Below are 13,761 nucleotides of genomic sequence, written 5' to 3' on the forward strand. Positions count from 1 at the left end.
ATCGTGTTTTAAATTTCATTCAAAATTTGGATCCTGACAAGGCTTTGAAAACTGTATAGCAATATCGTTGATAATAATACTGTAAATTTTACAGCTTTACGAAATATTTATGTTTTGAAAACTCTATGAAGAATATAATTTCTTTAAAATTCGAATTTTATTTCAGATTTACGATATTACGAACAATTCTACGGACAAAAAAAGTATCAGCAGCATGCCCAAAGATAGTTCAAATTATTTTCAAATAAGCCATACTTTATAAAAGAATAAAATGAAAATAATAAGAGCCTGTACATTGGATAAATGCTACGTACATTCAAATTCGGAAAAACAATATTTAATTATGATATTTTTTTGGTGAATTTACTCATATTTAAAAAAACATTCACCTGAGACTAAGTGTCGCATTTACAATGATATGCTTTTACATTTTTATCATTCAACTACATGCAATAATTCTGCTAAAAAAATTGAAATCTATTATTTACGACATAAATTCCCAGGTCCTATAGTTAAAAAAAATATAAGCTGTTGCATCGCAAATATATTTTATTCAATTGCGCTTGCACGCGAACCAATTGTATGCGGATTAAAATGTGTGAGGCCCAAATCGAGCCTCGTGGCGGCGACTTACGACGGACCAACTGTGATCTTGATCAGTTGTTCATGCTGATAAGGGTGGGTAGTCAACTAATATTGCATTAAGCGTGTAAGGCTTCTCCGCCCATCTCTTTAAAAAAAAAAGCTGTTACACTCGTGAACGTATGAATGTCGCTTGAAAAGAAAAACTAAATATTGATTCATTGTGAATCACTTTACCATCCATGACGGTGATTATCAATTTGTGCGTGTGTGTATGTGTGTGTATGTATGTAGGGTACAAAATTAAGTGTGAATTAATGTATTTAAAATTATACGAAGAGACAATAAGCTTGGTAGCCTTTGTTTCTTCCAACTTGTAATGACCTCGCGGCCACGTGCGATTTCCCGCCAGTTTCACTTATACGATTCGAGCTTTGATTATTGTGATTTACTTTGTATAATAGCTTTAATAAAAAAAGTTTTTTCTGCCAGTTGACTTTTTCCCTTTAAATTAGTGTTTTATTAATTAAATCTTTAGTCAAACATTTCAGTTAACTTCAAAAAAATTTTATAATAAATAGATTGCTATACCGGTTGGATATTTCAGTCAAAACGATTCATAAAATTATTTATTTTTGAATTTCTTATAGTGCATAGAAGAATATTTGTTTTAATGATTATACTTTCACAAGTATAACATTTATCGCAATCTATAGAAATGTCATTCCGGTCAAATACATGTTTGACCTCAACCCACAAATCAACTTTTACTCTTTACAAATATTACATAACATCAAATAAATGATGTTAATTGGAATATAACTATTGAACATCCTAATCCTCTTCGAATTTGCATGTATTAATTAGTGAATTACAATTTCGAGCAATTTAAACTATTTAATTAATCGTACTCTGAATTTAGGAGATAATCAAAGGTAGTAGTTCATATTTGCGTTTATAAAATAGTGATTGCTCACATACGCGGAAACGCAAATTTGCTCAAGTAAATCCAGTTTGTTCTATAAAGACAAATCACGTTGCTTAAAGTGTTAAATGACGAAGTTAAAATCACAATATTTAGTTATAAAACTAAAACGAAAAAAGAAATGGCAAACGACAGAATAAAAAAGTCCAACTAAGCAAATCTGTAGATTTGGAGGACGAAAAAGTAGCTGCATCAGTTCTAGCGTTGGCGGTGACGACGGCTTTTGATGATTAAAGTCACGTTCGCGTCTAAACCGATCCCACTAAGAGAATGGCTTTAATTGCAATTGGAAACAAAGCGGAAAAAGACGAGGAGGCAAAAGAGAGAGAGAGAGAAAGAGAGACAGAATATACTTGAATATGCAAGGACGCATGTCGAGACGAAATTACAAGTACTAAAGAGGAGAGAGAGAGAGAGAGAGACGTCCAATCGCGCCTGGTCATTGTGAGTGTTAATAGTTTGTACAACGGGCACGTCCAACCGGCCGAGTGATTCGGAGATCCGGCGATGCGGCTGCAAAGCGACAACCCACTGATCTCCTTTGCTGTATAACCTATCTTTCTCTATCTCTCTACGTCTGTATTTATACAACTCACTGACTGGTAAATTCTATCATGGGAGATTTTTGCGTCAGTAGTTATGGCGTAATCGATTGTCATGACAGGATTTGCTAATCTAAGTAAAATTTTTTCTTACTTTATCTCGGCATTATTACTTGGCTTTTTTCTCTTTGCTATTTATACGATAAACAAAATTCTGGTAGTATTGCGCTGTAGTTCATTTTATTTAAAAGATTCCAAGTACTAGTAACAAATTAACGACGAAGTTGACAAAGTTGCGGTGTTCCACTTGTTTATCATCTTGAATTGACAAGAATTTAATTAAGGTTAAGACTTGGTGTAACATTTAGCTTTAACTTTAATTTAGTCCTCTACCATGTTATTTCTTGTAAATTTTGTAGGGTAGCGCGAGGCCACTAATTGCCGGATTAGACTTTCGCGAAATTCATTTTGCTAAGAACATACATAGTCGAAATGAAATATGAGTGCTGGCATTTCTGAGATAGAAAATTCTTGGCTGAAGTTCTTAGACGACATATCCAAGTTTCCGCTGAAACTTTTAATCTAGCTTTACGTTCCCAGCGAATAGTTTTCTTTTGTCCACTATTTCTTTGATGTTATTTTTTATTCATCTTAAATTTTCCTAATTTCACGTTCAATTATTATCACCACGAAATACAAAAAATTAAACTAGGTACATTCTAAATATCTATAACCAACTGCATAATACGGTGTTACTTTGCAGATAGAAAAAGCATAAGACTCACACAAAAATTCATCCGTCTTTGTCTTAGTTTTTCGCTTGTCCTGTGACCCTGTGAAGACGTAAGGACAATTTTACTTCGTAGACGATTCGAAAAACTTTCCATTCTTGGTGCAAATTTAAAGCTATGAATTACGAACGAGCGGCAAACAAATTGTCTTGAGGAAAAACAAAAAAGTCCATATCTGATGCAGTTGAAGTTGAAAGTAGAAAATTTCCAACTTTTTTTGAGTTTCAGTTATTTTAACTTCTATCTTCTTTTCAAATCAAGTTCATTAGCTTTTCATGTTTAGAAAAACGGCATAAATAAACTTTATGACTTTTTTTGTGACTTTAGATCAAGAAGAATAGTTAAATAATTCTTTTATTTTTATATGTTTTCTTCGTTCTGTTGAAAAGTTTTCACTCAACTACAAAATCTATACACAAATAAATAGCTCTAAAATATTATCTACATAAATAATTAATTTGTTCCTAATATTTGTTGTAATTTATTTAATTTTTTCGCATATAAGACTGAATATAATTTTTTGCGATCCTATTTTTTCAACCTTAGATTGTGATTTTACATATTTCTTATTGTGCTTTAGAGCATGAGAGAAAAATACCTACCAATGGTATACTTTTAAAAGTGTCAAGCTCAAGAATGTAATATATTTCCTTTACTGTGTCAATATTCTTTCTTCGTAGATTATGTGTGCTATAGATATATAAATTTATGATGCATGTGTCTTGCTCTCGTCTTGCGAAATTAGGACAAACTTGAGAACACCAATATACTAGAGATATCCAGTACGACAGTTCAAAGAAAGTCGATAAAATCTTGGTGTATTCGTTTCACTAAAATCAGTACATCGATATAGACATCCACTGTATGCCACAGATTCTATGTAAACACAAGAGTAAGATATAAACGTTTAAAATCTCATCGATTTCACCAGCTTTCCTATGTTGACTGAACAGTAAAGTCGGATACCCTATGGTCAATTTTCTAAAAATCGCAATGAATAAAATGTTATTGTAATACGAAAGCAGTATGTATCTATCAATCTGAGTAGAAGTATATTATATATCTGAACTATTGATTATATTCAAATCATGAAACTGTTTTTAGTAGATACTGTTCATTGTATCAATGATTTTCCAGAAAACATTTATTGGTAAAAGTATTAGCATTATCATACAATTATGAATAATGAATATGAATACATATTTAGAGTCAATAATTTATGTATTGAATAAAATTTGCATTAAAACATAAAAATAATCATGGTGTTAATATGTTTTTCTCTATATAGGTGTCCTGGGTGAGACATCGAGATATTCACATTCTGACTGCTGGTGCTTACACTTATACAAGTGATCAGCGCTTTCAAGCGCTGCACAAACCAAACACAGGATCGAACAATGAATGGTCTGAATGGACTCTATGCATAAAATGGACTCAAGTGCGAGATGCGGGAATCTACGAGTGCCAGATATCGACAATTCCACTCAAATCCCACCAATATCATTTGAATGTCGTTGGTAAGACAGATTGAAGTTTTTGGTTATCAATTCAATAAAATGACCAAACAATATTATATTTTAAAATGAACTTTAGTTATAGCATTATGAGAAAGATTTGAATATCATATTTGGTACTTCGTTATAGATTTATATTACAATAGTACACAAATTTTTTGTAGGAACAATCTGGCATTTGTGTAAAAGCTAGGGTGTCAATGATAGTTTCATAATTTCAAAGTAATTATTGTATTCGATTTCATAGATAATAAATAAGAATATGTATAGATTTACAGTACATATTTTAGCGATTTCCTAACTCGATTATATCATTATTCTGCGCATCCACTCAACTTGCTTACTCAATTTATATTATATTATAAATATAAAACAATTCTTAAATCTATAATACCAGTAAGTGAAAATTCAATTCTCTGATTGAACGTCAACGTTATAAGCGTCAATCTGAAAGTGAACGAAAGAAAAGTCGGGAAAATCTTTCCTCGAGGCTCTATGCCCTGGCAAAAGCAGTCACGTAGCAATTGTACAGAATGAACGACGCTACCGTTGACGGAAACTGTCGAACAACAAGCTTTGGCAAAGAAGATGGGGAGTGGTTCAGGACTGCCGTATAAAGTTTTGACATGTAGCCAGTAAGGGTAGACACATGTATATATAAACGGCTACTTAGATACACTCGGTGACGATGTCACATATATATATGTTGAAATTCACAAAAAATACATTATTTCAGCGTGGTTTTTGGTAAATTTCCACATTAAATGTACGCTTCAAATTCGTTTATTTTTTCTATCCAATATTGTGATAGAATCTAAAAAGTACTTGTCCTCTTCACTGCGCATTCTCGGAATACTCTCTTTTATTCGTAGAAGTCCTAAAATAGATTGAGAAAAGTACACGTTATTTCGTGTTTTGTTTTTCGAATCTATTAAAAAACGAAAAATTATAGTATTAGTGTGACGTTAAATTCGAACTCTATACGTCAAAATATGTCGAAAAGCATATCTATCTTAAAATTTCGACTCTTCTAGATCTTAAAAGATATACAAATCTCAGTCAAAAACGTCAGTTTTGCAATTTTATTAGTTTTGAGATTTTGTACAGTATTACAATTTTGATAGCAGTGCAAGGTTCCACAAAGTTCTTATTAAATTCTAAAAAACTATAAAAAATCTATAAGAAAACACGCTTCCATTTTTATCGATAACAGCGATTATACGTTCAAAAATGAATGACAATTATGTGCAGTAAAGAACCATGCTGTTTTTGGATATACAGTACTGCATACAATTATAAAATAAAAAAATTAACATCATGTTATCTTAAATTTTACTGAGAGCGCTTTATAAACATTTAGAATAGAGATAAATTAATCCATTTTTCTGTAGTATTGGCCGTATAAAAGATTTGGACCTGGGTGGATTTTGTTATAGTGCCGACAGCGACGATACTTGGTGGTCCAGAGCTTTACGTGGGCGCGGGCAGCACGATAAACCTGACATGCGCAATCCAATTTAGTTTGGAGCCACCTGCCTACATCTTCTGGTACTACAACGATGTGGTGATGAGTTATGACAGTCCCAGGGGTGGTGTGTCCGTCATAACCGAGAAGGGCAATGACGTTACGACCTCTTGGCTACTCATACAAGCGGCACAGCCTTCTGACTCCGGGGAGTACAAGTGCAAGCCCAGCAATGCCAACTCCTCTTCTATCAGAGTGCATGTTCTCAACGGTGAGTATCCGCGCTGATTAAGCTACCCCCTCTTTGCCTCGATCCGTACAATCACTCTTCTGAGACTGCTGATTATTTACTGGAAGCTTTCGTGTAGCCTACTTCGCCGCATGTGTTCGTGTCGCGTGCCATGCTTCTGCTAATAGACCACTGCATTCGCATGTATGGAGACGCATCGTAGGGATTAGCATAATAGATGTGACGGAGAAAATTTTTAGCATATGTTCCCTTTCCTTCGTTTCTGTATGATTGTTTTCAGACGAGACTTAGTATAATTTAGCTCTGAGCTAGAATAAAAAGTTGACAAGTTTCTATTTCTTGGTTATTACCTTGATGGAAGGAAATGAAGCAAAAATTCTCATTGATAATTGTATAACTGCTTTTGAATTATTTTCCAGTCTATATTGCTGGTTAAAACGATTTATTATTCTCTCGCTGGTACGTAAAATGTGAAAAAGAAAGAGGAGAGCGTTTGATAACGACCGCTTCAAATGAACGAAAGGAATCCTACAAATGACTCGAAAAGGTGAAAATTTAAATCGGTCTTGAATCATAATCCAATTCTGTAATCAATAGTACCCTTCTTGCTGCGATTCTTCAGAGTCCGCAGGCTTCTTCGTCTTGCAATGAAAAGAATCAATGAATACGCTATCCGACACAATGGCAACGATGAAAAAAATTCCTCTTTTTACTGCCAGCGCATCCTTTCTCATTATCGAGCATCTAATGTTGGTAAGTTGTAACAGAAAGGGTAAGGAGGAGAGCCGGTCGTAAAATTTTCGATGACGCGCATAAAGACTACGAGCAAGCATCCAGTCAAAGGCCAAAAAAAGGCTACTGCCGGGAAGACGTTGCGGAATTTTCACATTAGATTTACGACGTCTAGCCGCACGTGAACGACTCCCGTGTTCGCACATCTGTATGTACGTGTATATCTGTACATACTACAACAGAGCAAAGGACCGCCGGAAATTGCATTTCGATTCGCTTTTGTGAAAAGACGTGCCACCGTTGCCGCGAGCACACTCGCCAAAGAAAGCTGCTGCTGCTGCTCGCCTTGTATACACCGCTATGCGCGTTCTCTTTTTGTTGTTGTTCTTCTACGCTTCTTCTTTGCCTGCCACAAGTGGTATGAATGCTGCTGCTGGGGCGAACGAGAAAATTTCAGCGGCGTTTCTCTCTCTCACTTTTACAAAGTGTTCGTAGCACAACGGCTTCCCCGCGTTGACACGACTGTGTCACGCCACTTTGTTAGTCCTTTTGAGCTTTATTTTCAGTGCGAAAATGTCTTAATCTCCCCTTTTTGTGGACATAGATACGATACTGAAAAATGCTGCGTTTTTATTCAATTGTATGAGTTAAGGGATGCGTGATAACATGTTTTTTTTTGCTTGAAATGGAGAATGTAAAGGTAGAATGTATAATTTTTACGATAACGAATAAGGTTGAGCATGAGTTATTCCAACATACACAGCGTCGGTAAATACAGGAAGGCATACAAAGTTGTCTTGTGCTTTAATCTGAATTTTCATTATTTCAATAAATTATCTTTTAATTTTTCGAAGAGTCTAATATATTCCAAATGGTTCTCTCGTCGACATATAACAATGGCTCGTAAAAGTAAATTATATATATGTGTGCGCGCACATGTCGGCGTATGTGTGTGTTATTAAGCAGCTTATGTAAATTTCTTAAGTATATCTTGATCTCACGCAATATCAATTCCCTTCGCTTATCTTATCCGAGCCCTAGGCTGTTACTTTTTCTCTCACTCCCTTTTCTCACTCACGAGAGTGGGGTGCTAAAGCGCGAACAAGTTACTAGGACAGAAAAGAGAAGGAGGCGAAGAAGCGCGGCGAATGGATTTGACGGCGATTCGCGCTAAGGCTACGGCATTTGCTTAGGTAAACGTCATGCCTGGTAAAGTTTGTTCGCAGACTCTGAATTTGCGAATTAGCATAATGCGAATGTACGTTATAGCGCAAAAGTAAAAAATAGAATGTGATACTTCAATGATTTCACACCGCGCGACTCGCTTATGCGACTCCAACGATGTCCTGTTATTTTAGTTTTTTTCTTTTCTGTTTGCATGTTTTCTATCTTCCTACAAACAGCATGTTTGCTCTATTTCACATTTTTTTAGTCTCGCTATTTATTGATTGAGATTTCAAAAGCTTAGCAAAACTTGTGAGAGTTAACATAAATATATAGGGTAAAAAACTTTATTGCGGGTTTCACTGCCTTTTTCGATACGATAATAATATATCGTCGCTTCGAATGTTTCTATCAAATACAGTTGGACACACATTAAGAGTTATTGAATTCATAAGAGACTTTTTCCTTGTTTGCTATGGATATTGCGATCGAGGGAAAAAAAAAAACTTTGGATATTATTTTCAGCTACACTATCATTTTTATTTTTATACTTACTTTAATATTACTAGACAATGTCTCACTCTTTAATGATTGTTTTTATTTCTGTTTCTTGAAAATCGCAAAAAATTTTCCTAGGACTTTCAATATTACATTAAAATTTATTATTAGTCTAAAACTGAAGAATGTTGTTTCGGTCAAATGTATAATAACATATTATTTCGTTGAAAATTCCCAAGATTTTAATATTTATAAAATTTTCCCGAGTCATGGCCATTGTTGTATGAAATTAAAATTATTACGTAGTGGATTGTTAAAAAACTGGAAAAGATGTCCCTTGCTAGGATAATAATAGGGACATTGTTCGATATTCTTTCGCATCTCTATTACTTGAATATAACAGTGCCTATAGCACAAAGGACTGCACGCATGTAACATGATATCGACGACTAACGAGTGACGTACAACCAGCCATTTTCCTTCTTTTACAGGCGAGCGTCCGGAGGCAATGCAAACTGGCACAGCGGGACCTATCTTATCATCTAGCTGTTTATTGGTATCTCTCATAATTTTGTACATATCCTCGATGTAAAACGCAGGAGCTAATGAACGAGTATCAATGTTGACAGAAAAAAAGCAAAAACGCAAACGAACTCACTGATATTTGCCCGAAAGTGATAAAAGACAGTCAAAGATTTTGTAGTAAACGAAGAGTGGTGTTAATCAGCTTCGATGACCTTAAAAAAGTGAGACATGAGGCTCGAACAGTAAAGTGCATCGCAAGCAATGAAAAAAAGTAGCAAGCGACGATCTAAACGAACAAACAGGAAAAGTAAACAAATATATAGTTATATATCGCATGAGATTTCGTTAAGGCGATTCTACGCGTTTAACAAGAGGGATATATATGAAAGGAGGCAGAGCTTATAACAGAAAACCAAAGGCATAGGCAATGCTTTTGGTAGAGTGGCTCTTAAAAATCCTATATCTAATTACTTGTACACGCAACTTATACATACACACAAACGTATCTCCCGATATATCTCTGCCATGTATAACGCCATACCCTGTCCCGTTCGTCGTATATAGAGGATACACACTTATACATATAACAAACACTACCGTGCATGCATACGCGAAGACTTTGAGATGAGTGCGCAGGCCGTTCTACTCCAGGGCCTTTTATGTGATATGGATTTGCATTGTGATGTATATTTTTTGTATAAGATGCGTGGGTGTCGTATATATATTTTTTCTTCGTTTTTTTTCAGCATTTTCATTTGAGTCACTGAATGACAGTAATAAATTAGGTTTCACATGAAATTCACACCAAAATATGAGAATAATGAACATTCTACATTTGTGTATACTTCTTGCATCAATAACACACTGATTGAGTTTTTATTACAATAACTCAATTTCATGTTATTCATGGTCGTTAATATTTGAAAGTCTTTTAGTGGAATATCTCTAATTATTTGGATTAGCAATAGGCTATCTAATCAACATAAATTAAAACCGAATAAAAATAAATAAGTTACTTGAATAAGCTCTTATCTTACAGGTTTGATTATGGCATTTACTGGTGTGAATTTCTCGCTAAAATTTTTCTGATAGCTGTCACAATGTGACTACAAAAACTTTGTGGGTCTATGGTTGAATCATAATTAATATAAAAGGTTATATATATCATACGGAGAAGTATGTACGCAAAACAAAAATTAAATATCTTCTTAATGCTCGGTATGCACATTTTATAAATTTAAGTTGTATTCTGTTATTCTTCTATTATACGATATGGCCAACGAATCGACAGTCAGATTGTAAATATTTCAAAGATACTGACATTAAATTGTTAAATGAAAAAAAAACCTTGTTAGACTGAGCTAATGCATGATTTCTTAAATAAATTAACAAATAAATCATTATAAGTTGAATTAATCCAGCTGGATAATTTAGCTAAAAAGAAATTATTGATATATATGTAAATATACTTGAAATTAAAAAATTGTTTCATCAAATTATCTGACATATTTAAGCATTTTTATTGCAAAACGAAAATATGTCTGTTTATTTTATTGCTACGTGTTAATCATATTAACAAAACAATTATCAGACTAAATTATAATGTCAAATTCGTTATCAAATATTTCTGTTAATAATGATTATGAAGACATTAATAAAGTTGTATTGCAGAAAATCGAAGTAAGAGCTTTAGAGAATCATCTATATGATATAACTACCCTGTAAATAAATACATAATGACAATTTAGTTATAGTCTTAGGATACTGTAAGTATATTATAATATAATGATAAGCGAATTCTGCCAATTGATTTTTCGTAGCAAAAATGTTATTATGAAAATCAATTTACGTTGAAACTACTGTAAATACTAAAGAATCCATATAATTGAAATGATATATTTCAAATAGAGAGAAGGAATGTTTTGTGATGATGATGATTTGATCAAAATTATTGATATTTAGGCTGAAAACATTAATTTATAAATTTTTTTTATTGAGATTTCGATTTGAGTAATCGTTATATTAATTAAAATTGTGATAATATTAGCTAATCTTATTAATATTATTAAGAGAAATAAACGTGTATTATGAAAAATCACTCATCTACTGATGCAACAAATACTATAAAATTTTGTTTTATACAAAACTGAAAAATGTCTGTCATTTTAATGTTGAAGTGAATTATATAAACAGTTGATGTATGTTATGATTTGCACAATGTATATGAATAAAAGATTTTATAATAATAAAAAAGTCTTTTTTTTTTCGTTTGTCTAAAATGATTTTTAATTTTAAAGAGATAGCAGTTTATTTTATATTTGAGTTTCATTAACTATTTTTGCAACATTTACAATTATTATGTTTCTTGCATTTATATATAATGAAGAATTGATCAGTTAATATCAGAACCATTAAACATATTTCAATATTGCGGTGTACAATGAAAAGCTTGACGTCGTAAGTAATGCAAATTATCGCTGCCAATTATCTTGCCCAGCTATCTTCTTTCTTCTTTATTTTTAAGAATAAATGCTACAGTAATGGATGAGCTGGGAGTGTAGAGTCCTGATATTATTATTACAAGAATCAAGAAGCTCAGTTTCGGTAATGAGACCATACACACGTAGACCGCGTATCACGAGCACATAAAACGTAGCTTCATCGTTTTCCTGGATTACACTACTGTATTTTCATGTAGATATACTATGTAATACTTGATGACACATTATAGACCATACTCACTATGATATTTTTTTCGTGACAATAATTTAGTAATAACTTCGTGATTGGTATTAAGTAATTAAAGTACAAAATTGTATACAATTGAAAAAACTCATGTCGAGAAAAGTTTCAGTTCAGCAAACAAAAACGCTTCTACGTTATTTTCTCTTTACGTAAATTCATTAGTTTGTTAGTAATTAAAAGCTTCCGACTAGTTTAGCGATAAAGAAACGGAATAAAATCATTTTAAAATGTTTTTTTTTTAATATTTTTCTATTGGCAATTATGAACATACGTAGCTACTTATTTGTTTTATCAGTTGACCATAGAATAAGTGACAAAAATTAAAATTCAATACAAATCGCATGAGGTGTAGTTGCAATTTTGACGATCTCTTATTTTCCACTTTCTTTTGTACGGCTCGTCGGTGTGATAAATTAGACCTGGCATCGTTGAAATATGTAAGAAAAAACGACAAGAGAAAAACGAGGTCAATTAAATTTTTTCTTCTACTTCTCTTTGGTTTTCCATTTCAGAACCGACGCTGGATGGATCGATCGTACGATATAATGCAGTTTGGCACTCTCCGGCTATCCCGCCTGCATTGTTCTGATGGATTTGTTTATGAAACCGGACTTACTGACGTATCCTCTGCTTTCGACATATGTCAGAATACAATTGAGTAAACTTTTTTCACTACGGTTTGATCTTCATATCTGTAATATGATAAAAGGTGAAGTATTTGATGCGTTGAATACCTCACTCTGCCATTTTTTCTTTCAGTAAAGAAATGTATTTAAATAATCATTTGTAGATATAGCAGCAAATATTTATCAAATACGATATACTTTAAATTTTTAAAAGAATAATCGAATAATAGTTGTAATACATGAATCACTAAGAAAATGAAAATATAATAAACATTATTTTAGGGCACCACATAACATCACCAATTTCAACATTATTTATCATTACGTATTTTACGTGGTTCAAGGTGTAGTTTATAAATAAAATGCATTATATACAAATTTACACTGACGTTTTTACCACCATTATTCTAATTAATGTCCAATTATAAGAGTGGTGTTAAATATTGATGAAAACTAATTCAGTGATCATGGTCTACGCCCTGTCGAACTTTCATTGTAGAATCAATTTTGTTCTGTTCATTAACAGTTTTCTGTTCAGTTACTTAGTGTTGCATAATTACATTTATCATTATCGTACACAACCATTGTGATCTTGTCTACCTTTTTCATGAGTACATGGTTTAATTCGATTAAAAGAGCATTTTCCAGGCATTGCTTCAATTTATATGTTGATTTCAACTATTGTTCCGTATCTTGATCAAGGATATTATGTAAACAAGCTTTCCGTTAAACGGGATTTGGAGCTCCGTAATGAGATAATTGAAATCGTTGGAACGATTGCTTTCGACTACAACGTTAAACATTGACCGACAGTGTAATTACCCATTGGCCTCTGCGTTAGCGACGATTCTCTCATTACGGCTACGATTTCATCATACTTGGATAGTTTTGCAAGTGCTTTGAGCGCATTTTGTATCGAGGAGTACTCATGCGTATAATACTGATGATTGTCAACATTCACTGAATTCTAGTCTGTTTTGCGATTTATAGGACATTAGTTACTTTCATTTGGCTCCTTTATTATCTACCAGTAATAGACATACGTACATCAACGCTTACTCACCTATCACTTTAAGTAAATAGATATTGTTCGCGTCAATTACGTTTCTTATAGGAAACTTGCAAGAGAGAAAGAGAGAGAAAGAGAGAGAGAGAGAAAGACATCAAGCGTACATAACAAAAAAGAAGATACAATAGGAATAAAATGATTAGGTTCAGGGAGAGAGAGAGAGTCGTTATTGTATTATCTCGAGATACATCGGCGATCATTGTTGCCACTTCTCTAAAGAAAATGTGAGCGCGTCGTCGAGACGCTTGATTTATTGTCACAGTCTAGGGAGAT

General features: G+C 33.2%; 1 protein-coding gene across 1 annotated transcript in view; it reads left to right on the top strand.

Moving 5' to 3' along the window:
* Window positions 1–11,256, top strand: part of LOC131668353 (hemicentin-2-like) — a 45,053-nt gene extending 33,797 nt beyond the window's left edge. Inside the window, exons 3-5 of the mRNA XM_058942445.1 lie at window positions 4,189–4,417; window positions 5,851–6,150; window positions 9,015–11,256. Coding sequence (XP_058798428.1) covers window positions 4,189–4,417; window positions 5,851–6,150; window positions 9,015–9,115 — 630 coding nt within the window. The 3' untranslated portion in view covers window positions 9,116–11,256. The remainder of the gene's footprint in view (window positions 1–4,188; window positions 4,418–5,850; window positions 6,151–9,014) is intronic.
* Window positions 11,257–13,761: the final 2,505 nt, after the last annotated feature.

Source organism: Phymastichus coffea, unplaced genomic scaffold (genome assembly GCF_024137745.1).
Source record: "Phymastichus coffea isolate CEN01 unplaced genomic scaffold, Cenicafe_Pcof_1.1 PCOF00077, whole genome shotgun sequence".
Classification (NCBI taxonomy): Eukaryota; Metazoa; Arthropoda; class Insecta; order Hymenoptera; family Eulophidae; genus Phymastichus; species Phymastichus coffea.